The sequence below is a fragment of the Cervus canadensis genome, chromosome 6 (assembly GCF_019320065.1).
Source record: "Cervus canadensis isolate Bull #8, Minnesota chromosome 6, ASM1932006v1, whole genome shotgun sequence".
Lineage (NCBI taxonomy): Eukaryota > Metazoa > Chordata > Mammalia > Artiodactyla > Cervidae > Cervus > Cervus canadensis.
In genome coordinates, this window is record NC_057391.1 from 10,024,275 (window position 1) to 10,052,194 (window position 27,920).

The 27,920-nt window shown below is 38.7% G+C and overlaps 1 protein-coding gene across 5 annotated transcripts; it reads right to left on the reverse strand.

The window, feature by feature from the left end:
* Positions 1-4,165: 4,165 nt before the first annotated feature.
* Positions 4,166-20,684, reverse strand: MTX3 (metaxin 3). Of its 5 annotated transcripts, XR_006269873.1 has the most exons (10): positions 20,563-20,684; positions 19,981-20,050; positions 19,526-19,602; positions 17,310-17,402; positions 16,615-16,821; positions 16,307-16,383; positions 15,638-15,795; positions 15,011-15,105; positions 14,123-14,211; positions 10,588-10,640 (listed from the first exon to the last, which is right to left on the reverse strand). XR_006269873.1 is itself a non-coding variant. In XM_043470755.1 (9 exons), the coding sequence occupies exons 1-9, from the start codon at positions 20,641-20,643 to the stop codon at positions 10,530-10,532; spliced, it is 963 nt and encodes a 320-aa protein (XP_043326690.1). In that variant the 5' UTR covers positions 20,644-20,684; the 3' UTR covers positions 4,166-10,529. The 5 variants fall into 5 exon arrangements, 4 of the variants coding, with proteins under 4 accessions (XP_043326690.1, XP_043326691.1, XP_043326692.1 ...); XM_043470755.1 differs by lacking the exon at positions 15,011-15,105 and having other exon boundaries at positions 4,166-10,640; XM_043470756.1 differs by lacking the exon at positions 15,011-15,105 and having other exon boundaries at positions 4,166-10,640; positions 16,615-16,797; positions 20,563-20,683.
* Between the last annotated feature and the right edge of the window lie 7,236 nt (positions 20,685-27,920).

Sequence of the window (27,920 nt, forward strand, 5' to 3'; positions counted from 1 at the left end):
GTAGGCATATGGCAAGTGATCTTTCCTATTAGGACTTTTCTGAAGATTCCAGACCACTTCCACGGTCTTCTCTATACTGATAATACTCTAACAGCCATCAGGGTCAACTAGAAGAGAGGTTGAGCTTTCGTGTCATTAGCTACTGAGTTAATCTCCAAATCCCTGTTTCTGACCTAGCGCTAAGTTGCTTAACCCTAGTCAAAAAGAAATCAGCGTGTAAAGAGCCACGTCATAGTACTGGGCATGTAGTAGGCACTGGACACCTTTAGTTCCTGCTTCCTACTTCTCTTGTTTTCCTCCAGCCTCTCCCCACCACCCCCCAACCTCCTTTGAGATGACTGTTTTCCGTGTTTGTCACTTTCATGGCATATCTGTATTTCTTATTTGGCCCCAGATGTCAGATTGGCCTGCATTACTCCAGACTGAATCATTTGATTTCCTGTCCATGTTCCTAACCTTTGCAGCTCCTTTTGTATCATTTCTCAGTCATTCCTGATGTTTACAATACCTCTCAATTTAAAGCCATCTGCAAATCTCATCAGCAAACCACTGACTCTCTCCCCCATGATCCCAGGGCGTGTCGGACAAAACAAAAGCTGACACCAATTCACCTCCTTCCTTTTGAGGCACCAGAGCTCGGGATCACTTTAACTTATTACCGTTTTACAATATGATCATATCTTTATTGCATATTTACTCCTAGTTTAGGCAAATCTGATACACAAAAATCAGAATTAATCATTTTTTAAAATTAAGTTTTTCACTTTTCAAAATTTTAATATTGTTATAATTATGAGTAATATAACTAATATTATCTTTTGTATTATATACTATCTTTATAAGTGAATATAATAAATTATAAAATTTATAATCTTTAATTATACTATAAATTATAATAATATAATTCATTATAATTAAGGTGACTCTTTAACTAGTCACCTTTCTTAGTGTACTTAAAATATGTACCCGTTAGCTCACACACACACAAAAAAACCTCAATTTTTCAAGACTACTTACTTATAGGTATTTAATGTCTTTATAAGAAATTATTTCTTATATAGCTTTGAGAATAAAACCTAAATTCTTCCATTTTACCAGTAAGCTTTTGAATAAGTTTTCTCACTGCTGATTCATTGGCTCTTGGCTTCGACTTTTCTCTCTCTTTTTCCTGATATACTCAAAATGTTTTCAAATCCCAGCTATTCCTCCTTCCTCAAGAACTGTTTGAGCTCCTTCTCTGCTCCAAGCACTGTACTAGGTGCCGGGATAAACAAAGAAAGACGTCTCTATCCTCTGGGAGCTCTTAATCCAGGAAGTCACATGGAAGGAAAGACTATTTGGGCACAGCGGCTGTACCCTGGGTCTGCTGTGTGTTACAGCATTGAGACCACGTGGAAACCCAGCTTCCAGTGGAGAAGCCAGGGCTTCGGAGAAGTGAAGTGATTTTCCTTTTAGGCAGAGCATGAGTAGACCACTTCCAGAAGAAATACAAATGGACTGCAGACATGGGGAAAATATTCACCTGTACTAGTTATCAAGGCAATACATCTTAAATAAACAAATACACTACTTTTTACCTATCAGACTGATGAGCAGATAAAGAACTCTGAGTTGGTGGGGTTGAGTAAAACAGGTTCTCCTACACGGGGCATCAGAGAATATGAAGTGGTATATCTTCCTGAGAAACAACTTCATAACATGTAACAAGGACCATTACAAGAGGAGTTTACCCTAACGTTCATCACAAGGGTGTGAAATAAACAACGTAACATCTTACACTGAAATTGCACACACCCTTTAAAAATTATATAGAATATGTAATAACCTGCAAGATTTTCTGAAGATTAAGTGAAAAACCACACTCTGAATAGTATAAATATATACTATAGGATTATAACATACAGAATTGTGTGTGTGTGTGTAGAAAACACAAGAGTGAAAGACTATATACCAATATGGTAACAGGTTATTCATAAGAGGTGGGATGGGGCTCTTTTTATTGGGAGCTTCTAAATTTTAATATATATTTTAAAAAACATATAAAAACATTCATATATCCAGATTCAGTTATTCCATTGCATTGTAATGAATAGCAAAAATAAAAAATTAAGTGGCTTGCTTAAAATTACTAGTTTGGTGTGCTGTTAAGCCAGGCTTTCTAACTCTAAAATCCACTGTCTTTCTACATTGCATTCCCCTTCCTCCCCCCAGCCCATTACATCATATTTAGAGTTTCTTTCTCTTTGGTTCTTTTTCCTCTTACTTTCTACATCTACTATATCCCTTCCCACCTTTTTCTAAGCCATTTTATCAGCAGTCATGCTGTGAACTGGATATTATGTGTAATATAAAACACAAACCATGTTCATTGGTGAAAAAGGCAAATCGGCACTCATGGAGACAACTGGGACAAGACACATCAGAACAGGCACAGTCTGACAGCCCTCAAATAAGTCAGCCTGCTTCTTGCATTTAAAATAAAACTGAAATCGGTTTGGTCTTAACTGTGATATTTGGAAAGCATCATGCTTCCTTCTATACCAAAAGATTTCTTAACTTTTACAAAATGTAAATTCTTGAAAAGACCACCTGCCCCAAATTCAGATCTGAAACACCAATCCCTAATTTTATTTATAAATGTCAAGATTTCCCTATTTTCACTCACTCACTCAAAAAGCAGGATAAATATCATAGCCCCTCTCTTACTTGGTAAAGTACAACATTTGGGGCCTCGATTTGGCTGTGTTAGAAATTAGAAACATCTTTGATGATGCACAGCTGTCTTCATTTCTTAATCACAGATGTCTAAAGCATCCCAGGAAGCTGACTAATGTACCTGGAGAAATGTACTATGTTTTCTCATCCTTTCCCCCAAAATTCTTGTCAGATCAAGAAGGGATGAGTATCCCCTTTGCTTTCCAACTAGAAACAGAACTAGGAACGTACGATGATCTTGAGTAAGCCAAGTCCTTACATTTTCCACCACCATTTCCTTCCTGTTCTCATATACACTCGTCTCAAACATGTGGGCAGGACTCAATGATCTTAGCGCCCTCCCCTTTATCTCAGCCTCCTTAGGACAAGATCCCAGGATGGCAAAACTTCACATCAATAGCTGCTCTTAGTGCCAAAAAGAAAAACAGAGCACTGTTTACATTGTAGCCTACTGTCCACCAAGGGGCATCATACTGAAATAGTCATCCAGGAGATCTGACCACCCGAGACTGTCCCAGGCCAAAGTCAAGGCTCTGAGCTGGGCAATTAAGAACCAAAATTTCTGAAGGACTTTGGTGAAAGGTTCTCAGCTTTGTGACTCAAAACTGTCTTTCCCCAAAAGAATCCTATTATCCTACCAATACCAACTCTTCTTTCCTGCTCTCTTGTGGAAAGCAGGCGATTGTTACTAACCACCTCAATCCACCCAAGGGTGAATTGAAACCCAAAGTTCATCTGAAACCCAAAGTTCATATGCAGTTAAGACTTGTGTTCTTTGGGACAGAAGTATCAACAAAGATGTAGTTGGCTTTCCATGTGAGAGAAATACATACCTGATAGCTCTACTTGGAAGACTGATGCATTTTACTACACATCAATTATACGTCAATTTAAAAAAAAAACAAACTCTACTAACAGACTGAGCCCCTCAGGGAACCTGCTCATACTAGACTAACAGCTCTCACAGGGTTACTATACCTCCATATCCTGCCCCATTTTTTTTTTTTTTCCAAAAAGCAGCAAAAAAATATGAATATCTTCCCCTTTAACTAAAATTATTTTTCTCAGTGTGTCTTCCATCCAATTACATGGAACATCACTGCACTTCCTAGGTGAGCAAAAGAGAAAATTTTAAAGAAACTTACAGAGCCAAAGGGATGAGCTAACTGTAGCCCTGACAAGTTGAGTGAGCCCTCTGAGTTCACACACAAACCATGGCCTAGGAGCAGGCACCTACCCTCCCTGAGAACAGGCTGGGGAAAGCACAAATGACCTCAATGCATCACAGAAAGAATGGGTGTTTTATTTTTTTTTTTTTTTAGAATGGGCATTTTAAAAAGAGCAACCCTCTATGTAGCTCAGTCCCAGCACAGAACTATTTTCAACCACCCCAAAATTCTTCCCAATGAAATACTCACCTCAAAGAATAAATAACATTAAGCCGAGTTAATAAACATTCAAGCAACTTGAGATTTTATTTTGAAAATAGCTATTTTGACATAATATCCAGTTTCTCGTGTATTAGAATAAATTCTTTACAACATTGATCATCATCACCACTTCCGGGTATTTGTACATAATCTCTGAGCAAAATATATTCACAATAGGCAAGGCTATAATATTGAAACTATGACAAACAATGCTTAAGTCTGTTAATAACAAAACTATAGTAGTTGTACACTAGAACAGATGTTTCAAATGTTTGCCATTCAAAGATAAGCTTGGTGGAACAAAACCAATATAAGTATACATAAATTTCTTGTCTTCTTTGCTATCAGTCTTTCAGAAAGATGAAGTTACATTACAAATACCTCAAATTTCCACTTCAGAGTGAGCAGAAAAATGAGAAGACATTATTTCCTATTTTACAAAATAAAACACCAAGTCAGAAGAAGAATAAAGCTCATCTTTATGCAATTAACACAAAAGCTTGAATACACCGATCCTTCTCCAAGAAATACAGATGCCAGCCCTGCAAGACAGGCAGCCAACAGGCCAAAGAATGGATGGCCAGCACACAGCCTTCTCTACTCTGCATGACTTACTCAGGACTGATGCAAACTCTGGCAAGTCATTTTTTCTAGACTTCCAAGGATCTTGGATATGTAAACTCAATGATTAGTATATGTGCTGCTGAAGCGAGCACTAAACTCAATGATTAAAAGGCATTTTTCTGAATTTGCATGAGGAAATCCAAAGAATCAGAACAAAGATCCAACTGCTTTGCACATGGATAGATATCCACCATTACACCACAACTCAAATCCAAAGGCAGGATTTCTATCAAATTCATATCCAAAGCACGGAGTTCTAAACCATATACACTGCAGAAAACAAAGAGCCTCCTTACGATGCGTAGACTGATTTTGTACTCTGAGATGAAATCAAACATATTTAGTCCTCTAAGGTCTAGTGAGGCTTAAACTGGGGGGGGGGAGGAATACAGAAACTGCTCAGAACAAAAACTGTAAATGCTCATCCTACAAAAAGCATACACGAACATGCAATCCTTGTCTAGACGATGTCTTAACAGAACTTGAAAATATTAAATTTCCTTTGCTTTTGTCACTGAAGCAACTGTAGACTGTCTATGACACTCTGTGTGTATGCATATATATATATATATGTATAAAATAACCAGCTCGTATGTGACTTTAATGCTATAAATACTCATTGCCTTTTTGGTACTTTTAAAGCACAGCCAAAATCAGTTTGGAAATTTGTTCTGGATTCCCAAGTTGGTTCCCCCTGTCTTGTAGACGCCTAAGTGGCTGGTTCTCTGAAACCACCAGTTCACACCCCTGTGCAGCTGTTCCAAGCTAACTGGGATTCCAGGGAAAGTGACTGGACTGACCACAGGCCTCACAGGGGCCTAAACAGCAACCTATTGAAACCCAAAGCCACTTCTCAGTCAACTCCATGGTCCAAGGGAGTCCTAACCTGTCTCCTCCCACCTTCCCACCACTCCCTAGACAGGCAGCCAACAGCTGGAAGCCTTTGCAATGAGCACAAACAAGCTGAAACACTCACAAGGCAGCATTTCTCTAAGCGTATTTCTCAGAACACAAATCCCGCATGATACTCACTTTAAAAAAAATCCACATAAAAATAGGAAAATGGTGTGTAAAATACAGGTCCTCATTGGAGTTTGAAACCACCAACAGCACATCGAAGGTTCTGAGAAGCCTACAGTAACTTCACTTTGTCTAACCCAGAATTTCCCAAACCTATTTGGCCAAAGACCTCTCGATTCATACAATAACAATATATTCTGCCAAAGTATATCTTGAACTGCTTCTCCAAAAAACTAGAATAGAGTTTTTAAAAAAATCTTACAATATAATTTCAAATTAAGAATAATGAGGATATAAAAACACTTACTTTCCTGCATTTTTAAAAGGAACTGTTTTGTTTTGCTTTGAACAGTCTTTTATTATAACATTTCACTCTCTATAAACATCCAACTCAAAGTAACCATTTGTTATATCATTGTTCAAGAATGTTAGCTCTCATCAGTAATCACTGGCCTCCTCATCAGGACAGAAAATTTTTGTATGCTTTCTGATTTTGAGAATACCTCTCCACCTCAATCACAATAATTTTAAGTCTAGGGCAGGTAATATGGGCTTTAAACAAACATTATTTCCCAACATGAGTTTTGGGATAAATAATTTTACAAATGCTTTAAAAAAAAGCAAATTACTCTTATGTCTCTATGAAAATCAGCATTTTGAACATTTAATTACGCTTCAGTTAAACCTTTGAGACTAGGATTACTGACTTTTGACTCACATAATTAACAAATTTCTTAATAATCTAGTTTATTAGGAAATATGAAAATGCTGAAAAGTAAATGCAAATTACAGAGCTGAACAAGAGAAAAGGCAAAAAATAATTCTGAATGCCAACAACATATACAGAATACCATCATTACAACTCAAATAGGCTATGTGGCTCTGCTCAGGATTTCAATTAGATAAATAACTAAACCAAGACAAAGGCAATCACTAAATCCCTGTAAGCCTAAAACAAAAAACAGAGACACACTCTACACTTTGTTCATCAAAGCATGGTCCCAGTGTTGTTGGCAAGAACACCTTCAAAATAAAGAAGGGTTACCAAACGGAGACATGGAAAATTACGACACAGAGACATGGAGGAGCTTTCTTCAAAGTATTTTAAACCCAGGTACCATAGGGAGAAAAGATATATAAGATCATAGAATTTTTTTTTTTTTTTCATAGAATTTTTTATATCTTAGGAAAAGGGGTTCTTGGTTTTAGCTTGTTTTTTCTTTGCTGATAAGGCAAACCAAATCTTCAGATAATCATATGTTATAAAGTTGAGTTTGTTTTTGTCTTTAAACTCGGAATGAAATTATATTTAATTTATATTATGCATTTATTCATCTGGAACTGAATACTGAATACTATATCTGAAGCTTTAAATTGTAAATCATAGTTTATCTAAAGATAAATTCACTCTATTGAATTTACTTTTAAAATCCTTTTATTCTGAAATAATTACAGACTCACAAAAAGAAGTTGCAAAAATAGTACAGAGAGAGTCTATGTAACCATCCCTCAGCTTCTTGTCTTTACTGCATTTATATTTTGGTTTTAGAGGAATACAATTTTTGACGGATTATGAGAAAATAAACAGTTGATGAAAAAATCTAATAACCTGGTAAATGACTATTCCTGGAAGAGGCTCTAAGAAAACATACTACTGACTTCAAATGCCACTTTTATCACATAATACTACCTTTAAAAATTGGTTTTCTGAGATACTATCACTGTTACCAATTTCTGCCTCTTTCGATGTCTAGTTTTTTCCATTTTTGTAGACTTCTGAGAACTGTAACTTAGCTCTGATTGAAATAAGTTTTCCCATTCTTTTAAGTTAATATATCTTGCCATATTAAATGAACAAATTACAAATGGAAATCAAAATTCTTTGGACTTAATGTAAAATCTCTATCATTCAAAAAATAAACATATCTAGGTTGAAATTTGATTCATTTGCCAGTGCCAAACTTTTTGGGGAAAAAAACATTGTGTAGGAATGACTATCCTTAAAGGTCTTTTGCAGTTTCTTTGGTGTTATGAAAATGGTCAGCCTTGTGGATAAACGATGACAGTTTGCGGATGAAAGATCTTTATCTTATGGCAATTATCTGACCAATTTTCTCATCCTATACTGCCAAGAAACATAAACACCAACACAGTCCTTTTTATCATATTATCCTCTACCACAGTGTTTTAAGATTGTGGATCATTTATCTCAGCAAACTCAAACTTTATCCAAAGCATATTCTGACAGGTTGATCACAAGCTCTCTGTCGAGTCCTGAAAGTTGTTCCTCTCCAAAAGCTTCCTATATATGCGGCTGATGCCTGGAGTGGTTTGTGCTCAGTGATAGCTTCCTAGCATCTCATTAGCTTTTACCAAAAAAGCACAACTAAGTAACCCAGCATATAAATTCTCACTTATCTAACTCATACTTTGCCTCTTAGCAAAGATAGTCTGCAAGTATCATGGTCTATATGGCACACAGCTAAAGGCAGTTCAAACAAAGCAGGAATGACTGAAAGGAAATAAAATCATATTTACAGTCATCTTTTCTACTAAAAAAAAAGGACAAAACTTGCTATTCCAGAATACCTTTTAATTCAACTTTCAACACATCAAACATTACAGTATGCTTATTGGCTGCATCTTTGTGTCATAAGAACACAATACCCCACATTCTTATAAAAATGGAAACACATTTTTCTTACTCATGGACATCAGTCACTTTATTGATAGAAAACTTTACATAACCCCGTATTATTCTTTTATTTTGTCCATGGGGAAACTTGGGAGTTAAATTTACCATTCAATTTTAGAGTTAGTACAGTTAGGGTTGGGTTAGTATAGTTCTTTCTCCTACAAACTTTTTATTTTTCCAAAACCCAATTTTAACTGTCCTATTTTACATATGTTTAACAATTGTAAGTCACTTCAAATGCTTTTTGAAATCATAATTGAAAATGACTAACCCTGACTAAAGCATAAACAGATGTCTGATTAATGTGCTAACCACCCTTCTTCAGTATACATTAATCCCAGAGGATAATAAAATCCTATAGTCATGATTTCCAACATAGAATATTCATACAGATTTCCAACTGTTGGAATCTGACAGAAGACTAACACAGACCACCACACCCACACACACACACCCTACCCCCTCTCTACAGATTTCTGACTGCTGGAATCTAACAGAAGACTAATAACATAAAACACACACACCCCACCCCCACCCACTCTCCCACCTGTTGCAGAAGTAATGTAAAACAGATGAGTGACTTTCTCTCAATGTATCCAAATAGACACCCAAGACCTTGAGGATTACTTTGTTTCTCATTAAAACTTTCAAGAAAAAAATGTTTATGATGACTTAAAGACTCCTATATAAAGAGCCACCTAATACAGAACAAATTGAGAAGATGCAGGTCAAACACTGCTGAGCCCCACTCAGCTCAAATTAGACGAGTCTGCTGACTCCAAACCTGTTTTCCTAACATGGGGGTTTCAGCAGGATGACATAAGATTTGCTGAGCACCATAGTAATCTTTTAAGACACTAATCAAAAACATGGTCCTGTATTTAAAAAACCCCAGAAGTGGTTTTAAGACGGCAGAAGCACCTCAGCCACTAAAATAAGCAAGATTCTAAGTAAATCTTGCCACACAGCAAATCTTTTAATAGTTCAGCAACCAATAAATGGAAAATGTTCCTTAAAATCTATTTCCGATTATTCCAAAGAATCCTTCAATTGTAGTTAAGCTCTATGGAAAATAATTAGTTGTCATAAAGCTTCTGACCACATGGGATGTTTCTTAGGAAAGAACACTGGTCTGAGCCAGGCATGGTGACCTTGGGCCAGGTACACAGTAGGTGCTTCCAGCTGCGGCGGTGGGCTGCTCCTGAGTAGTGTCTGACAATTGGGTGAGTGTTGTAAGACTTACAGCCTGACATAAAAGCGATGCTAACACTCAGCTCTCCTGAAATCAACCCAAGAAAGAGATGACTAGTTTTAAAGATGTACTACAAATACACAGGCCTGAAGCTTCAGTAAATTAAAACAGCCCTTGCTAACCTATACTGAACACATCAGCAAATACTGTTATATTGAAGTGCATATAGTCAGACGAATATTGTATGTTACCACCTTTAATATTTACATGTGTGGTACTAACTCCCCCAAAGGTTAGACTTGTGAGATAATTAAGAAACACATTCCTTGTTGTTTTTTAACATTAAATACAGCTTTTCTATTAAAGAGAATATTAGAATAATATATTTTTCCTGGTGTCTAAAAGAGGTATCAGATTTCTAAACAGAAGAGAAAAGGCCTTAGGCAAAGAGCCACATATTAAATATTCAGACTGGTCTAAGGATACTAAATTAATAAATTAACTTGAATAAATTAAGTATGCACATTCAGAACAGAAGTGGAGCTTTGGGCCAGCAACAAGTGAACCAAAGGCAAAAATCTGCCAAGGTTAAGGCAGGTTTTTATATACAGTACAATGTATTTTCTCCCCCCTCCCTGCCAAGTTCATTTAGCATTCACGCTGTTATTTAAAGTGCATTGCCAAGCTAAAACAGAAGCTTCCTAATGAAAAAAAATTGCTGTCACAGAAAGTTTCTTTTGTTTTAGAGTCTTCCTTCTACCTATTTTTAGCATTTTCTTTTTGCCCTTCACACACTTAGTGTAAGAGATTGCTGCAACAACTACATGACGTTGGACACAAAGCATGATGATGGTCAGGGTGATAGCCGTTGTAAGGAATTACTTTCTTCTTCTGCTGGAGTCAATTTAAGTGTTGGCAGTTTCCGAGGAGGAAGCTGAGGGCTTTGGCGAAGATTGTCATCCATCTGTGGAAAGTACAAAAGGTACATCTGACTAATAGCTATGGTAACACTAATATGGACTGTGGCGTCCCCATCCAAACCATAGCCTAGAAGAGTACAGAACCTTATGTTTCTAGCACTGCTAGAGAAATCTTTTTCTTGCAAATAATCTCTAAAGAATTCTAAACATCATACCTAAATACTGGCTGACTTAGTACATGTATGGGGTTTCCCTTGTGGCTCAGCTGGTAAATAATCCGCCTGCAATGTGGGAGGCCTGGGTTCGATCCCTGGGTTGGGAAGATCCCTGGAGAAGGGAAAGGCTACCACTCTGGTATTCTGGCCTGGAGAATTCCATGGACTGTATAGTCCATGGGGCTGCAAAGAGTCGGACATGACTGAGTGACTTTCACTTTCACTTAGTATATGTATAAAAGCAGTATGGCTCATCCTTGATGTCTTCACAAAATTACAGTAATGCCACAAAATGAACTGTCTACTGAAGTCAACCACAGTACAACTTGGTTTAAGAAACCTTCTAATATTAAGTGTAAAAGCAGCATTTCTGTTAGATTACTTTCCACAGGTTACAAAGTATGTTCTCATTTGAGCTTCTCAAGACAATTATAAAGAAAAAAAGACAATCATTCTCTATTTTACAGATTAGCAAAAGGAAGCTCAGAAAGGTTATCAGGTTTGCATTAGCAAAGCTAGCTTTAGAGCTGAAATGTGAACCCTGGTCTTATTCTAACACTATTGTTCTTTCAACTATACCTCAATGTCCCAATAAAAATGACCTGTACTCCACTCAAAAAGATCACCTCCTTTAGGCTCTGAGTATTTAGACCAAGGAAGGCTAGGAAAAGAGACAGAAGGATAAATACTTTAGACCTAATCCAGAGGCACTGCAAACAATGGATCAGTTCTAAGTCTGCTCTAGAGAAACAAAGTAACATGGAGCACATTTAGAAAATGTCCAAGAGCTTCAGGAGTACATTAGCATCCCTGAAAACATCAGGAGAGGGGTTATTTAGATCTGAGTCAGACCCTAGAAAACTACCTTTAACCAGGGTACCCCAAAACCAGAGTGCAAGGTCCTGGTATTAAGCTACTTCATAAAAGTCTTGAAAGCAGCTGCCATCGATGACCCAAAACCAACAGAATACAGCGTCTTATCACCTAGCTGGTAGATAGGCTTTTTTTTTTAAGAGTCTTAACATATGTAGCGCAAAACTCTCTCCTTTCAAGATGCTTTTATAAAGCACAGAGGAAATGTTTCAGCAGAGGTACATGGGGTTTATAATCAAAGGAAAAGAATAAAAGACTAACTCAGTTTTCCAATGGACAAGAGTATTCCCAGTGAACTATTTGAATCAGTTATTTTAAGACGTCTTTTTTTTCCTTGCAAGAACTAAGCTCCTCAAACATAACTCTTTCTTTTTTTTAAGCTCTAGATTTTCTGTCTAAATGGTGAACACTGGTAGTCAAGAGAATTTGTTGTTCTATTGTCTTGTAGCAAACAGTGACCTGTACTGAGGAGCAGATGGGAAGTGGGGTGGGGAGAGGCGCTAACACAGGGTCAGGAGACCCTCATGTAGTGATGATGCCAAAGTGAACCGTACAGAAGTGGTGGCAGGGCCTCTTGGTTTCACTTTCTGCAAATAAACGTCTGAAATGAATTTGCCACTGATGGAAATGAAAACTACCCTGGATAGTCTTCATCCAGCAGAAAAGTATCTACAACAGTCTGAATAATTTTTCCATTATCCACACTTAACTCTTGGTGTATTTCCTCTCATGAGATTTACTGGGTTGGGCTAAGAATCAAGACAAACTTGGCTTTCATTCAGCTTACCCAAACTTTAACAAGAGGTACATAAGTAAGAAGTTAAGTGTTAGTTGCTCAGTTGTGTCTGATTCTTTGCAACCCTGTGGACTGTAGCCCATCAGGCTCCTCTGTTCATGGGATTCTCCAGGCAAGAATACTGGAGTGGGTAGCCATTCTCTTCTCCAGGGGATCAGGAAGTAAAGCGAAGTGAAAGTCGCTCAGTCGTGTCCGACTCTTCGCGACCCCATGGACTACACAGTCCATGGAATTCTCCAGGCCAGAACAGTGGAGTGGGGAGCCTTTCCCTTCTCCAGAGGACCTTCCCAACAAAGGGATCAAATCTAGGTGTCCCACATTGCAGGCGAATTCTTTACCAGCTGAGCCACAAGGGAAGCCCAAGAATATACCATAAAAAGAAATAAAATGGTCACTCCAGAGAGTGGTAGTTGTAAACCTGGCTATTACCACCAGTAGTAATGGATAAATAATTTCACTCATGAGTTACATAGCTGACTAACTACAAAGCCCATGCTGGAATCCAATTACTAGGGTTCAGATGCTCTCTCTACTTCTTGCCAGTGGAATGACCTCGGGCAGATGATGTTATAAACTACCCTTGAAGCTTCAGTTATCTCATCTGTAAAGTGGGGATAACAGAGTACCTGCACATACAGGGTTGCTGTGAGATTAAATGAGATAACTCATAAAGTTCATATGATACAGTGCCTGTTACTCAATCCCGCAAACCTCTAGCCAGTGTTATTAGGCCATAATGACCCCTTAGCTTGTGAAAGAATGAAGCATTATCCATTTGTATAAGAAAAAAGCAAGTTTATCAAACACTTGAGGAAAAAACTGTCTAACTCTCTTTTTCCACCTAGAATCACCCTTGAAATTTCCATTGCTGGTTCCCTCCCCTGCCCAATTCCTCAATATTTCGCTCAACAAATGCATACTCCCTAAGTGGCAAATATCCACACTAGCCAAAAACTTTAAACATTTAGAACAGAGGATAGGAACATTTATGTGAAAGAAAGAAAAAGACACCATAGTGCTATCAGTAAGAAAGAATAAGCACAAGAGCTTACGATCAAGAAATATTAACACTCAGAGATGGAGAGGAGCAGACAAGCAAGCAAGAAGTGTTTTTCTGTTTCTTTCTCTCTCCCCCTCTTTTTTATTTTATTTTATTATTATTATTTTTTAAATTTATTTATTTATTTTTTCAGTGGGTTTTGTCATACATTGACATGAATCAGCACTAGATTTACACGTATTCCCCATCCCGATCCCCCCTCCCCCCTCCCTCTCCACCCGATTCCTCTGGGTCTTCCCAGTGCACCAGGTTCGAGCACTTGTCTCATGCATCCCACCTGGGCTGGTTTTTTTTTTTTTAAAAGCCAAAGTCTCCTAACTTGAAAAGTACTGCTAATTGTGTGGTAAAAGTAAACCCAATGCTATTATCAGATATTTCCCCCAAACAACCAGTCCATTACTGGCTTCAAAACACTGTATTTTGTACTGCTTTTAGTAAATGTATATTTAAACAACTTTCTGAAAAAAATAAACTTAAAAAAATAAAGAAAAGGGTAAAGGTAATGCATAACCCAAATACAATACTAACTGCAGAAAGGAAAATGCTCAACTAGTACAAAATAACGATTGAAGTAAACTTGACCTTTTCAATCAAGTTGGATTCCTTATTTACAAGTTGTGTCAGTTTCTGCAGATTTGCATCTACCGTTTCTTGTCCAGCAGGAGAGATGCCTAAGAAGCCAGGACAGAAATCAGAAAGAGGAAATTTTGAAAGCCTTACAAGCTGTTTAGAGTCAAAAGAATATTGAGTCTATCCACCCCCTAAGTGCTCCAACCCCCACCCAACTCCCCAAAAAGGCAAAGTGAAAAACCATTCTCGGTTCAAAAGGCAAACTTAAGATACGGTAATACTCCAAAAGCAAACCCTAAGCCAAAGGACTAAATGTGTCCTTCAGGAGACCCAGTTAGCCAAGTGTTAGGCAGACAGCCAAGGTCATTAATAAGAGCGCAGCAGTGCTCACTGCCTTTTCAAATCTGACTTGTACCTTTTCCCCACCCATTTCAAATAGGCCTTTAGTTACAACCACTGCATTTGAAGAGCTTTCTAAGGGCCAAACAAATATCCATGCCTCCAAAGTACTTGAACGGACTTTAAAAAAATACAGATTTCTGGGATCTATTCCAGGAATGAATCCTATTCTAATTCGGTGACTCTGGTACAGGACTTAAGATTTTGTGTTTGTTCTGTGGTCAGGTTTGCTAACCACTGCTCCCAAGTAACAAGGTTGAAAATTACTCAGTTTCATGACTTTCAAACTACTAACCCCTTCCTTGTTACGTACAAGTGTATTATATACAAAACACATAACCCACTATATAAAAAAGTAAACTGTTCCTAAACCAGTGGTCCTTATGACTTCTCTTTCTTAAAAGGACGATTTCTGCCAACTCTCCCCACACAAACTGAGCGCAAGGCCCCTCACTCCCGAAGCAGCGAGCCTGAGTGGCAGGCGCCCTCTATTTACGATACCTCGTCTGGTGCAAGCAGTTTTCAAGTACTGGAATCATGGGAGTGTACCTCACCAAAATCAATCTGCTGCTCATTTCTGTTCACGCAGGAAAATGCTAGAAGCAACATTTAAAGTAACTGCCCATTTGCATTAGGATAAAGGCTATCTTTCAGCAGGGACACAATAAATACCTATGGTTAACTTTTAAAAGAAAATGACCCACTTCAAAGGGGCAATATTTAAGGAACAAGAAGCGAGAACTGTATAAAATCCAGAAGAACAGACAAAAGGCAAATAGATATTTCTCTATTGAAAGAAGAACTAACACATGGGGCAGGGGGGGAGAGTTGGAAAAAATGCCATTTTTTTGAAGTTTTATAAACCAGGATTTCGGAGAAGGAAATGGCAACCCACTCCAGTGTTCTTGCCTGGAGAATCCCAGGGACGGGGGAGCCTGGTGGGCTGCCGTCTATGGGATCACACAGAGTCGGACCTGACTGAAGCGACTTAGTAGCAGCAGCAGCAAACCAGGATTTAAAGACAATATACACACATTTTAAATAAGTAATGGTTTGGTGTATACGTCCTTAGGAGGATATGCAAATATTCTATGCAAACAAAGATTAGCTGAAGAAGAACCACCTTACCTCCAAGACTAACCCTAAAATAACTGTTTAGGATGTCATCACAAAAGCGACAGAGGTTGGAGAGCTGCTTCAAATGTTCTTGTAACTGAACTTTAGGAAAACGTACTTTATAAAGAGGTGCGAGAAAACCAAACACATAGGCATCCAAAGTGGAAGGCCTGAAAATAAATTAAGGATTTTTAAAAAGCACGTAAGAAAATATTAATCTGGGATTATGCTAAAAACTTTTTCTCAAATACATTTATCGATTCTGCAGTATACAATATAGTCTTTTAAAAGGTTTACTACCCATTTGGGCTTATAAAAACGAAGCAACTAGGGTTTTACTCATTAGTAGTTTTTTAAAATACTCTACCCATTTTATTTAGAAGAAAATTTAAGTTGTAAATTAAAAGATTCATTTTTACTCACAGGCATCATGTAGAGACTAGAGACTGGGTGGGAACAGTCTTAAAAGTTTCAAAGTCACATATGCAACATACTAAGTCAATATCAGATTACCCCGACAGAAAGTTTCCTACAGTATAAAATCCACTAAGTATTTTTTTAAGTGGCAAACTCATTGGGGGTGGGGTAAGAGGACCAGGCAAGGGAACTTGCTTTAAGTAACTGCTCAATGGATATATGCAAACAAAACATTAAAATGGTTTTATAAGGGAATGTACTCACATATCTCCAAAGAAAAACTGGGATGTTCCCAATCTGTTTGACAGAAGATTTAGGCACTCCTTCGCATCTCTGTATATCTAATATGGATGAAATTACATCTCAAAAGTAGGAAAGATGCTCGAGAACTCCTTTTCAGGCTGGCATCGATAAGTATTGGGCAGGCCAAAAAGTTTGCTCAGGTTTTTCTGTACTATCTTATCTTACAGAAAAACCCGAATGAATTTTTTGACCAACCCAATAGTTTCACCCCTGCTCTCTCTTGTCCCTCCTCCAGAGAGCCCTTGCTCTGAAGGTAATTCCAACCATACCTGAGCTTCTACTTCTCGAAGGTGGTAGAGGGGAGGCTCTCCCCTGGTCAGGAGAATCCTATTCAGCGCTCCCTTAGACATTCTTCCAGGCAGGATCAAACTCAAGGGAAAAGGCATTCGTGAAGCAAACCATGGCTTTGTCACAGTAAAGTAATTGTCACTCTCAACCCAGAATGTGTGAAGCTGCAAAAGGAGGGGGAAAAAACACTACCAGGATATTCTTTTATTAAAAGATCATTCAATAGATGTAAAACTTTTTCATAAATGTCTCTGAGTGAAGTTAACTTCATACCCATTCTCCAGCTAGGATGATTCAAGGACATCAAGATTTTTAAACATGTGAGTTTTGTTTTGCTCTATCCCAAGCATCCAGAATAAGGCCTGGAACATAGTAGGTGCTTAATGAATATTTTCTGAATGAATTACAGTTGGCCCAAATCTATACATGGAGCAACAAACTCTGTCTTTCACAGAGAATTTTTATTTCCAAAATGACACTGTCTTTCACTTTGTTGGTTCCTATACTAGTTGAATGTCTAACAGAATCAACCCAGTTTCACAGTTATGTGAAACAATTGAAAATAATACATAAATGAAATTTCCTCTCTTAAGCCTCTTCCAATATTTTTCTTCTGAACAGACTAAGTACATTCTCAGTAAGTCACTAAAATACTGTAATATTCACCAATGCTCACCACTGCAGGAAGAAGCTTCTCTTCAAGAAGAGCAATGTAAGCTAGCGTATCTGCCCCTTGTTTTGCTGAAAGTTCATAATCAGCATTGTATTTCTGTTAAAAAATATAAAACCCAAAACCTCATAAGTCAAGAACATCCCAAAACAGTGAGGCTAAATAAACTAGGACTCCTACTATTCTTCCTCAAAAATGGCAAACATATTAAAAGGGAAAAGAGAAATAAAAATTCAGTAACAAATGCTACTTAATGCAAATAAAGTTCTGAGCATAGCGTCATGTACACAGTAAGGTCCATAAATGTTAGTTGTAGGTTTTTTTTTATTATTAACTATTATTTCACTGATTGTTAATGACCTTACTTTTTTTTTTTTTTAAATTTTTTTTTTTTCCAGTGGGTTTGTCATACAATGATATGAATCAGCCATGGATTTACATGTATTCCCAATCCCGATCCCCCCTCCCACCTCCCTCTCCACCCGATTCCTCTGGGTCTTCCCAGTGCACCAGGCCGGAGCACTTGTCTCATGCATCCCACCTGGGCTGGTGATCTGTTTCACCATAGATAGTATACATGCTGTTCTTTTGAAATATCCCACCCTCACCTTCTCCCACAGAGTTCAAAAGTCTGTTCTGTATTTCTGTGTCTCTTTTTCTGTTTTGCATATAGGGTTATCGTTATCACCTTTCTAAATTCCATATATATGTGTTAGTATGCTGTAATGTTCTTTATCTTTCTGGCTTACTTCACTCTGTATAAGGGGCTCCAGTTTCATCCATCTCATTAGGACTGATTCAAATGAATTCTTTTTAACGGCTGAGTAATATTCCATGGTGTATATGTACCACAGCTTCCTTATCCATTCATCTGCTGATGGGCATCTAGGTTGCTTCCATGTCCTGGCTATTATAAACAGTGCTGCGATGAACATTGGGGTGCACGTGTCTCTTTCAGATCTGGTTTCCTCAGTGTGTATGCCCAGAAGTGGGATTGCTGGGTCGTATGGCAGTTCTATTTCCAGTTTTTTAAGAAATCTCCACACTGTTCTCCATAGCGGCTGTACTAGTTTGCATTCCCACCAACAGTGTAAGAGGGTTCCCTTTTCTCCACACCCTCTCCAGCATTTATTGCTTGTAGACTTTTGGATAGCAGCCATCCTGACTGGCGTGTAATGGTACCTCATTGTGGTTTTGATTTGCATTTCTCTAATAATGAGTGATGTTGAGCATCTTTTCATGTGTTTGTTAGCCATCTGTATGTCTTCTTTGGAGAAATGTCTGTTTAGTTCTTTGGCCCATTTTTTGATTGGGTAATGACCTTACTTTAGTGCATGGCATGTAGTACAAACTTAATAGAAGCTATTATTATTTTGTTAATTTATAATAAGGAAAAGTTCTAATTAGTTGTGTTCCCCATGAAAAGAAAAAACTTTCCCATTTAGAAAAGTTCTAAATTTTGTTGACATAGGACTTCCTTAACTATTGGCAAAACCAATGATAACTTTCACATTTATATAAATTGCTACATGTTTAAACATTTTAAATATATAAACCTTGGCATGTTCAGATATTTTGGATACATTATTTCATGAAACATTTAACTGCAGCTATTAATTTAAGTACTTAAAAAAAATAGTTACTAGTTGATAGGAACTCAGACCTCATACCAAGCACAAAATGTGTAGCAGTTATGAAACTAAATTTACAATCATATCAATAAGTGTAATAGTGAAGATAGCTAAACTGAATCTACTTATACCTAAACTTCAATAACAGCCAAGCAAAGTGCACGATCATATAAGTTGACTGTAACTCACTATATGGCTTTCGAATCACAGTACAACTCATAATTTAGAGCAGTGACTCTCAGATTTATTTCTTTTTAATCAAACCCTATGTATCTCCAAGGTGGTTAGATGGTAAAGAATCTGCCTGCAATGCAGGAGACCTGGGTTCGATCCCTGGGTAGGGAAGATCCTCTGGGCAAGGGAATGGCAACCCACTCTGATATTCTTGCCTGGAGAATCCCCATGGAAAGAGGAACCTGGTGGGCTATAGTCCATGGGGTCACAAAGAGTTGGACTCAGCTGAAACGACTGGGCATGCATGCGTGCATGTATCTCCAAAAAAGAATTCTAAACAAATATTTTTAATGTTTTTCTTTTTTTAAAGTAACATGCAGGGAGGGAGAATCTACTTATTCAAAAAGGCCCACCCACCTGTTTTCTTAAAAAGTTTAGTATTTTTGCCGGCTGAGAAATAGTATTGTCTTCAGTTGTCAAAACTGGTACCTCTCCTATAATCAAAAAACATTTTACACACAAGGAAGCATTTCGATATCCTTTGAAGAGATCCCAGTACCCTTAAAACTATACCAATCACATTTGGAGGAGGAAAAAATGAGTAAGATATTTTAGGTTTTTGCAGTTTTACACACACACACACACACACACATATAGTTTTGGAGAGCATTTCATTTCTCATAATCTCCACTTATTTGGCTTGTCCTTTGAAGTATTGCTCAGAATGATCAAAACATAAGCAACAGACAGTCAAGGTCATGGTGAGAACTAAAACCCCAAGGTACTCCATGGCTACATGCCTCCTACTTTAAATGAGAGGGGGAGGGGGCAGAAAGGGGGCAGAAAGGAGCGTTTAAAAGTTTACAGTGTACCTCTTGAACCTCTCCAGGTGTTATCTATGACATTGACTTTCAGGGGTGCACCAGAAAATTTGGCGTAAGCCTGAAAGAGAGTTTGGAATAAAACATTTTAGACTGAGTACTAAAGGAAGTCTGCAGAGCAGCCTGACTTCAAATCTGGGTCCCCCGAAAGGTAGACTCATCAGACTCCGGGGCTGCATCCCTCCCCAGACTTCTAGCCGGCGTTGCGCACGCCAGCTACCAGGGCTTCAGGGGCTTATTTCACCCCCACCCCAACATTCAGGGGATACCGAGCAGGGAGCGCGCGCCCCCTGCTTTGGGCTTTCATTCCACCGCCCAGACAGCTTTGCATGATTGAAAACACTCGGAGCCAAGCGGAGAAGCCATGACTTCCCCCCCACCGTGGCTTCGGCGGGGACACAGGCTAGGCTGTAACTTCTCGGACGCGAGGGAGCCCAGATCGCTGCAGCAAGCAGCCCCCGGGCCGGAGCGCCGCGTGGGAAGCACCGTTCGCCGCCGAGACCCGGCCAGCCGGCCTGGCGCCTCTGGCCCCGCCCCTTCTTGCCCGCGCCCGCGCCAGCGAGACGGCCTCACCATCACCACCAGGGAGTCGCTGTGCACCGACGGGAGCCCCCAGCCGCCTCCCCAGCAACTGAGCTCCAAGGGGGCCGCCATCTTGCCGGGGCCGACCTTTGGTATCCCGGAAGTGCTTTTGCCACCTACTTTCCGGCAGGTGGGATCACGGGGGCGGGGCGAGAAAGAGAGAAGAGATCTCTAGGGGCCCGGAGAGAGGCGGGAAGGACCCCTGGAGGGGTTAATCGCATGCTTAGAATCAGCTTGGCCTAGGGGTTGAGAGTCCTGGGCAGTAAGTCAGATAGCCTGCCAGTAAGTCCCCAGATACTTATTGCATGCCTAATGTGTCCCATGGAGAAGGAAATGGAAACCCACTCCAGTGTTCTTGTCTGGAGAATCCCATGGTCAGAGGAGTTTGGCAGGCTCCAGTCTCTGACCTGGAGAATCCCATGGTCAGAGGAGTCCATGGGGTTCGGACACGACTTAGCGACTAAAGCAAGCAGTGTGTCCCAAGCCCTTCGACCATTGCTACCCTGGGCCTAAACGAACCCATTTGTAGAACTAGGCATAGCAGTTCAGTCACAAGATTGTTCTGTTTAAAACTATGACATGGGGGTAAAGAACTTGACATACATAGTAGGCACTCTAATTGTTTGACCCCTTTCCCCATATATTTGGCTTCTGCTTCTTGCCATTCTCGATCTCAACTAGTCACCTACTGTTTACTTGTTACGCCTTTTCTAAAAGTAGCAAGTTTCCTGGAGTTCCTCAGGTTTCCTGGAGTTTGAAGAATTCTGCCCTTCTTCAGTCTGGAATGTCTTGCTTTCTTCCCTGGCTCTGCTCCCTCAAAGATGAGCTTAACCGTCACCTCCCTGGTAGAGTTTTCCAAAGTCAGGAACTTCTGGATCCCTGCAGCCTCTTGTACGTACTTGAATTGTAGCTTCTACCTGATACAAACTTTTTGCCTTTCAGTGTACTGAAAGTTCTTGGAAGACAGAACGGGGCTGGCTTCCTAGATGTGAGGCGTCTGCAATTACACAGAGACCTGTGCTTAGAAAGCTGACACTTGCTTAATGTTCTGGTGTTGTTTTGAAATTCTTAATAATTTTTAAACAGAGGGCCCTGAGTTTTTTATTTCAATTGGGCCCTGCAACATGTCATCAGTCGTGTCTGTGGGCCTTGTGGGCATGAACTACGTTTCTTAAGCATCACACTGACAATTTCTTAGAAAAACTGAGGAAAAAAAGGAAAGATGGACCTTGGAAATGCCTTGATCATAACTTGCTTTCTGGGTCTTGAAATTAGGACTTGGGTACCAGGTGTCTTTCTAGAAGGCACAGTAGACTTTCTGGGATACTCTCTCAGGCATTCCTCTGAGCTCTTTCCTTTCCCATGCCCCTATGGTTGCTGCTGCTAAGTCACGTCAGTGGTGTCCAACTTTGTGCGACCCCGTAGACGGCAGCCTACCAGGCTCCCATCCCTGGGATTCTCCAGGCCAAGAATACAGGAGTGGGTTGCCATTTCCTTCTCCAGTGCATGAAAGTGAAAAGTGAAAGTGAAGTCGCTCAGTCCTGTGTGACTCTTCCTGACCCCATGGACTGTAGCCTACCAGGCTCCTCCGTCCATGGATTTTCCAGGCAAGAGTACTGGAGTGGGTTGCCATTGCCTTCTCCGCTGAGATGGTTGGGTCCCTTTAAACAACTGAAAACTCAAAAGAAATCTCTGCAAATTTTCACAAAGTTGCAACTCAACAAGTAATTGCTAAACAGTTCCTTACTATTTACATAGCTATCTAAATTACAGTATCAATCTGCTAGAGTCCTTTTTCATGTTTCAAACGCAAGAGTTTGAAACTTCTCAGAAATGGGTAGAGAAGTTATGTCAAAGGTGAGATTCCATTAACAATACTTAAAATTGGAAAATGTGTAACATAAATATCATTAAAATTAAATGTCAAAATATTTATTGAGCAGCTGCTATGTCCAAAACCCTGTAAAATTCTGGGACGATGCAGAGATAAATAAGTTATGAATTCTGTTCTCAGGAGTTTATAGTCTACAAAGGAGACAAAGAACTAGGTGTAACAAATCAGATTATCATGAGAAAAGTTAGAGATAAAAATAAAATACTGTGGAAGCAGAGAGCAGGAATGATACATCCTCTGTGGAATCAATGGAGACTGTCTGTTTCGTCTTCAGTATAAAGAAAGTAATTCAACTTTCAGATTCAAGTAATTGGACCTCCCTGTTTAGAGGATTAAAATCCCAAGCCATAAATCTCAGAGTCCAAATACGACAATTAGGCATTTTAAATAATCGTACCCAGAGAATATGTGTTGCTTGAGTTTTGTTTATAGAAGGGAGGGGGGTTAAAGTGGATGTACATTCTTTGTGGACACACAATTATTAATTATTCAGCTTGGCCTTCTCCCTTATTGCTACTGTTACAAAAGACAGTTTCATTTGCATTAAAGGGAAATTGAATCTCTTAGCATTGCACTGAGACAGAGAATAGCACACTATTGCTTTTGATGAGAGAATCTTTACACACAGGTTTATTTGTGTCTATTTAATAGCAGGTTTTTTTTATTGCTGCAATTCCTCTGGAGTGTCTATATTTGCTAGATTGAATTTTAAAACCTTAGCACAGTTGATTGCACCACCAGGCCAAGTATCGTTCCAGAGAGGCACACAGAAAGCCTAAACCTTCAGGAATTATGCCTGGTATGGGTAGTTGGCCCCTGTGCATTCTTATGGCTGCTAAAGAATACTGTTCAAAGTTTGTCAAAATCATAATTTCAGATTCCTACCAGGAAGCATGCTATCTGCAAAACATTTATGTATCTGTGGGATGACCTGAATTACAACTTTATAATGAGTATTCCAGACAATGTTTTCCCTGAAAAAGAAATCTTATTTTTCAAAATATAGACGTTAAAAATAGTTTCATCTAGTGATGGTCATCTGGACTCCAGGGACTTGATCTTGGCGTCCATTCCTATCCCTCATATGTTCCTTAACTTAGGGGCCATGTTACAGATTCTGTTAGGATCCTTTGTCTGGGTTGTTAAGACTCTGTGAAATGGTGCTGTCAGCAAAGATGAAAGTAACAAGTGATCATGCATTATGAACTAGAAATCCTTGAATGTTGCTTTTAACTCTAAACTTCTATAAGTCATTTCCATGTTCAGATATGGAATTCTTAGGGAGGAAAATAACAAATACTGAATGGAAATCAGGAGAACTGGTTTTCTGACTTTGTTTCTACATAGCCCAATGACCTTGAGCCAATTATTTTACCTTTATTCCTCGACTCACTCACTTATAAAGTAAGTAGTTCTGAAATACTATCATTTTGTGTCTGGTAAGCATTTAATAATAGTTGACATTCATGGAGCAATTTCTGCATGCCAGAAGTTGTTCTAAGTATCCAAAATAACACATTTGACCTTCATAATGACTCCATGAGGTAAGTACTGTAATGTTCCCCTATTTTCAGGGAGGGAAATTAAGGCCCAAAGTTGTTAATTAACCTTCCCAAGGTCACCTAGCCAACAGGTGATAGAGACAGGATTTGAGCCCAGGCATTCTAGGCTCATACTCTTAAACACTATGTCATTCTGCCTGTATCCTTCATCTTTAAAAAAATTTTTATTGACATATCGTTGATTTACAGTGTTGTATTAGTTTCAGGTAGTACAGCAAAGTGATTCAGATGTATGTGTGTGTGAGAGAGTGTACAGCAACCAAACATATATATTTGTTCTTTTTTAACTTTCTCTTTTGTTGTGAGATATTAAGAACAGTTCTCTGTGCTATAAGGAGGTCCTTGTTGGTTATCTGTTTTGTGTGTAGTAGTGTATGTATTTTAATCTCAAACTCCTCATTTATTCCTTGCTCCCTTTCTTTTTCAGTAACCGTAATTTTGTTTTCTATCTCTGTGACTCTGTTTCTGTTTTGTAAAGAAGTTCATTTGTATCATTTTTTTACATTCCACACGTAAGCAGTTTCACATGATATTTGTCTTTCTCTGCCTGGCTTACTCCACTGAGTATGACTGTCTCTAGGTCCATCCATGTCGCTGCAGATGGCGTTATTTCGCTCTTTCTGAGGACTAATACTCCATTGAGTACATACGTATAACAGATCTTTATCCATTCAGCTGTTGACAGACACTTAGGTTGTTTGCATATCTTGGCTGTCTTAAATAACCTGCTGTGAACATTGGCATGCATGTATCTTTTTGAATTATGTTTTTCTCCAGATATATGCCCAGGAGTGGGGTAACAGAATCATGTGGTAACTCTGTTCTTAGTTCTTTTTAAGGAGGGTTCCTTTTTCTCCATACCCTCTCCAGCATTTATTGTTTGTAAACTTTTTCTTTTTTTACTGGGTTGGGTCTTAGCTGCACAGGACCTCCATTGCATCGTGCCGGATCTTTTCATATGGCACATGGACTCTAGTTATGGTTCGAGGGCTCAGCAGCTGTGGTGCATGGACTTTAGCTGCTCTGCATAGTGTGGGATCTTAGTTCCCTGACCAGGGATTGAACTCACGTCCCCTGTGTTGCAAAGTAGATGCTTAACCACTGGACCACCAGGAAAGCCCCTATTTGTAAACTCTTTGATGGACATTCTACCTGTAACCTTCTAAGTAATCCTATAAAAATCCTAGTTTCACTCAGAGTAGAATTATCAGTGCTGTGAAATCACTATCAATACTTATTAGTATTTGTTTAGAATTTAATTTCAAATTAAATTAAATGGTTTAATTTCAAATTAAGCCATTAAACAAGTTCATGAAGCAACTTCTATATGCCCAGCACCCTGCTGGGCAGTAAGAAAATAGAAACTTTATTTGTGCTTTCAAAGGGATAGTTGGTAAAATAAGGTCTACATATTTGGGGTAACTAGAGATGGTTAGGAGGTGCCATTTTGTCTAGCAGACCACAATTTTGTCTAAAGTCTAATGTGGCTTTGGAGAAAGTCTAATATACTGCCATGTTTGGCAAAGGCCTGAGAGAAGAAGTAGGGCCTTGGATGACCTTGGATGACCTTGAAGGATGCATACACTGGGTTTAAATTGGCACAGAGGACAGCACTACATATGGGCTATGCTGCCTGAATCAAGGCTTGGAGAAGGGAATAACAATGGCAAAGAATCTAAGATAATTAATGGATATTGGATTTGATAATAAGCTAGAGACTGATCAGGAAGAGTGTTTATTAGCTTGAGAACCAGAATTAGTGATATTGGAAGGTATGGGAATATGTAGTTTTGAGGAAGTGAAAAAGAAGAGTAAGTCTTAATACAATGTTAATGGATTCACATAGTCATGGATGGGAGGTGGAATGCTATTGTTTTATGAACATGATAGGAAAGGTTTTATGAACTAATACATTGTATTATATAAATTTAAATGGTGTGAAAAAATAAAGGGAGGAAATGCTGCAGGATATTATCAGACAAGAATCACATTGCATCCTTGCACTGAGCATTTCTCCTTGAATAGGTTGTTATAAATCAAATTGCAAGTGATTACTAAAGAAAATGGTATTAGGAATCGAAGCAGGTACAATATCACAAGGAATATATCAGATAATAGTATCTGTATATACAGTATATACTGTATATACAGTATAGTATCTGTATATAATAATCAGTATATAGAAAATATCTGAATGTACAAGATATGACCAGATAAAGGAGAAAGGAATAGGACAGGAGCGGAAGACTCAAGGTACAGTTCTTGTAGGAGATGACAGGGTGAGTCTACATACAGATGAAGACAAAATTGGCTACTGCTGAGCAAAAACCTGAAGATGGCAGAAGGAAGATGAATGGGGTCCTAGGAATTACTGTAAGTGCTGAGAAGCGGAGATCAGGAGCTTGAGCAGTGGAGCTAGCACCGAAAATGAAGAGACATGCTTGCTTTCTGACGCTGGGGGAAGTTTAGAGGAGAGCAGGAGGTGCTGAGTGAGCTCAAATCAATTACCTTCAAATTTCCCTGTTACATTAGAAAACAAGTCAAAAGAGCGTGATGAAAGGAGATTGGGGGTCTAAAGAGAGAGAGAAAGCAATTTAGACGATATACCAGGGAGTTAGCAAAAGGTGAATGGAAGCATTGCTGACAGTGGCAAAGGTCAAATTTATTTATTTATTTATTTATTTATTTTTTTTTTAGGGTCAAATTTAAATCAGTATAAAGGAGACAAATCAAGTGAAAGCCGTGGGCAGGCTAATAATTAGATGCCCTTTCAAAGAGATAGTCTTTAAATATTTATTCAACTTTTTATAGAAATGAAGTTAGCTGGAGAATGTTACAGGATCAATTTACATTTTACCAATTCTATGTGTTAGAAATCCTATGTGGAGACCTAGCTATTAGTACCTTTTAAAGCTTGTCCTGAGGATAATAGAAAAAGGAAGGGATGCTAGGAATTCCCCTTGGAATTGAAAGAAAATGGAATCTAAACCTTCAGGAGTAGGGCTAAGCCATCCTGGAGCCTAGCTAAGTAAGCACAATTATGTGACTTCCTCTAATGATACTTTATTGCCTAGAAATGTAAATGGGAAGCAGGTTCATTTATTTATTTGGTATCAAGGCTATTAGAGAGTGATATATATTGAAAGAGATTCATTTTGCTCTTCCCATGTAGTGAACCTGTTGTATTTTGTACATGCATACTTTGGAGATATTGCGGGTTCATTTCCAGACCACCACAATAAAGCAAATATCACAATAAAGTGAGTCACATTTAGCTTCCCAATGAATATAAAAGTTATGTTTACACTGTGCTATAGTCTGTTTAATCTTTACAATAGCATTATGGCTTTAAAAAAAAACTTTATAGCACTTAATTAAAAATGCTTTATAGCTAAAAATGCTAACCATCCTCTGAACCTTCAGTGAGCCATAATCTTGTTATAATAGTGACAGTAAAGATCACTATTACAATCACTATAACAAATATAATAATGCAAAAGTTTGAAATATTTTGATAATTACCAAAATGTGGAACAGAGACACAAAATAAGCAAAAGCTGTTGGAAAAATAGTGCCAATTCAGGAGTGCCACAAACCTTCAGTTTTTTTTAAAGCAGTATCTGTGAAGTGCAATAAACAGATTCAGTACAGTCGCTCTGTTGTGTCCGACTCTTTGCGACCCCATGGACTGCAGCACGCCAGGCCTCCCTGTCCATCACCAACTCCCAGAGTTTACTCAAACTCATTTCCATTGAGTCGTGATGCCATCCAGCCATCTCATCCTCTGTCATCCCCTTCTCCTTTCCCAACATCAGGGTCTTTTCAAATGAGTCAGTTCTTCTCATCAGGTGGCCAAATTATTGGAGTTTCAGCTTCAACATCAGTCCTTCCAA

Coding starts and splice junctions, on each gene's coding strand:
- MTX3 (XM_043470755.1), bottom strand. CDS start 20,643: ATGGCGGCCCCCTTGGAGCTCAGTTGCTGGGGAGGCGGCTGGGGGCTC. Junction 19,603..19,980: donor CACCTGGAGAGGTTCAAGAG/GTACACTGTAAA, acceptor TTTTGATTATAG/GAGAGGTACCAGTTTTGACA. Junction 14,212..15,637: donor TTTTAGGGTTAGTCTTGGAG/GTAAGGTGGTTC, acceptor CTGGCTTCTTAG/GCATCTCTCCTGCTGGACAA.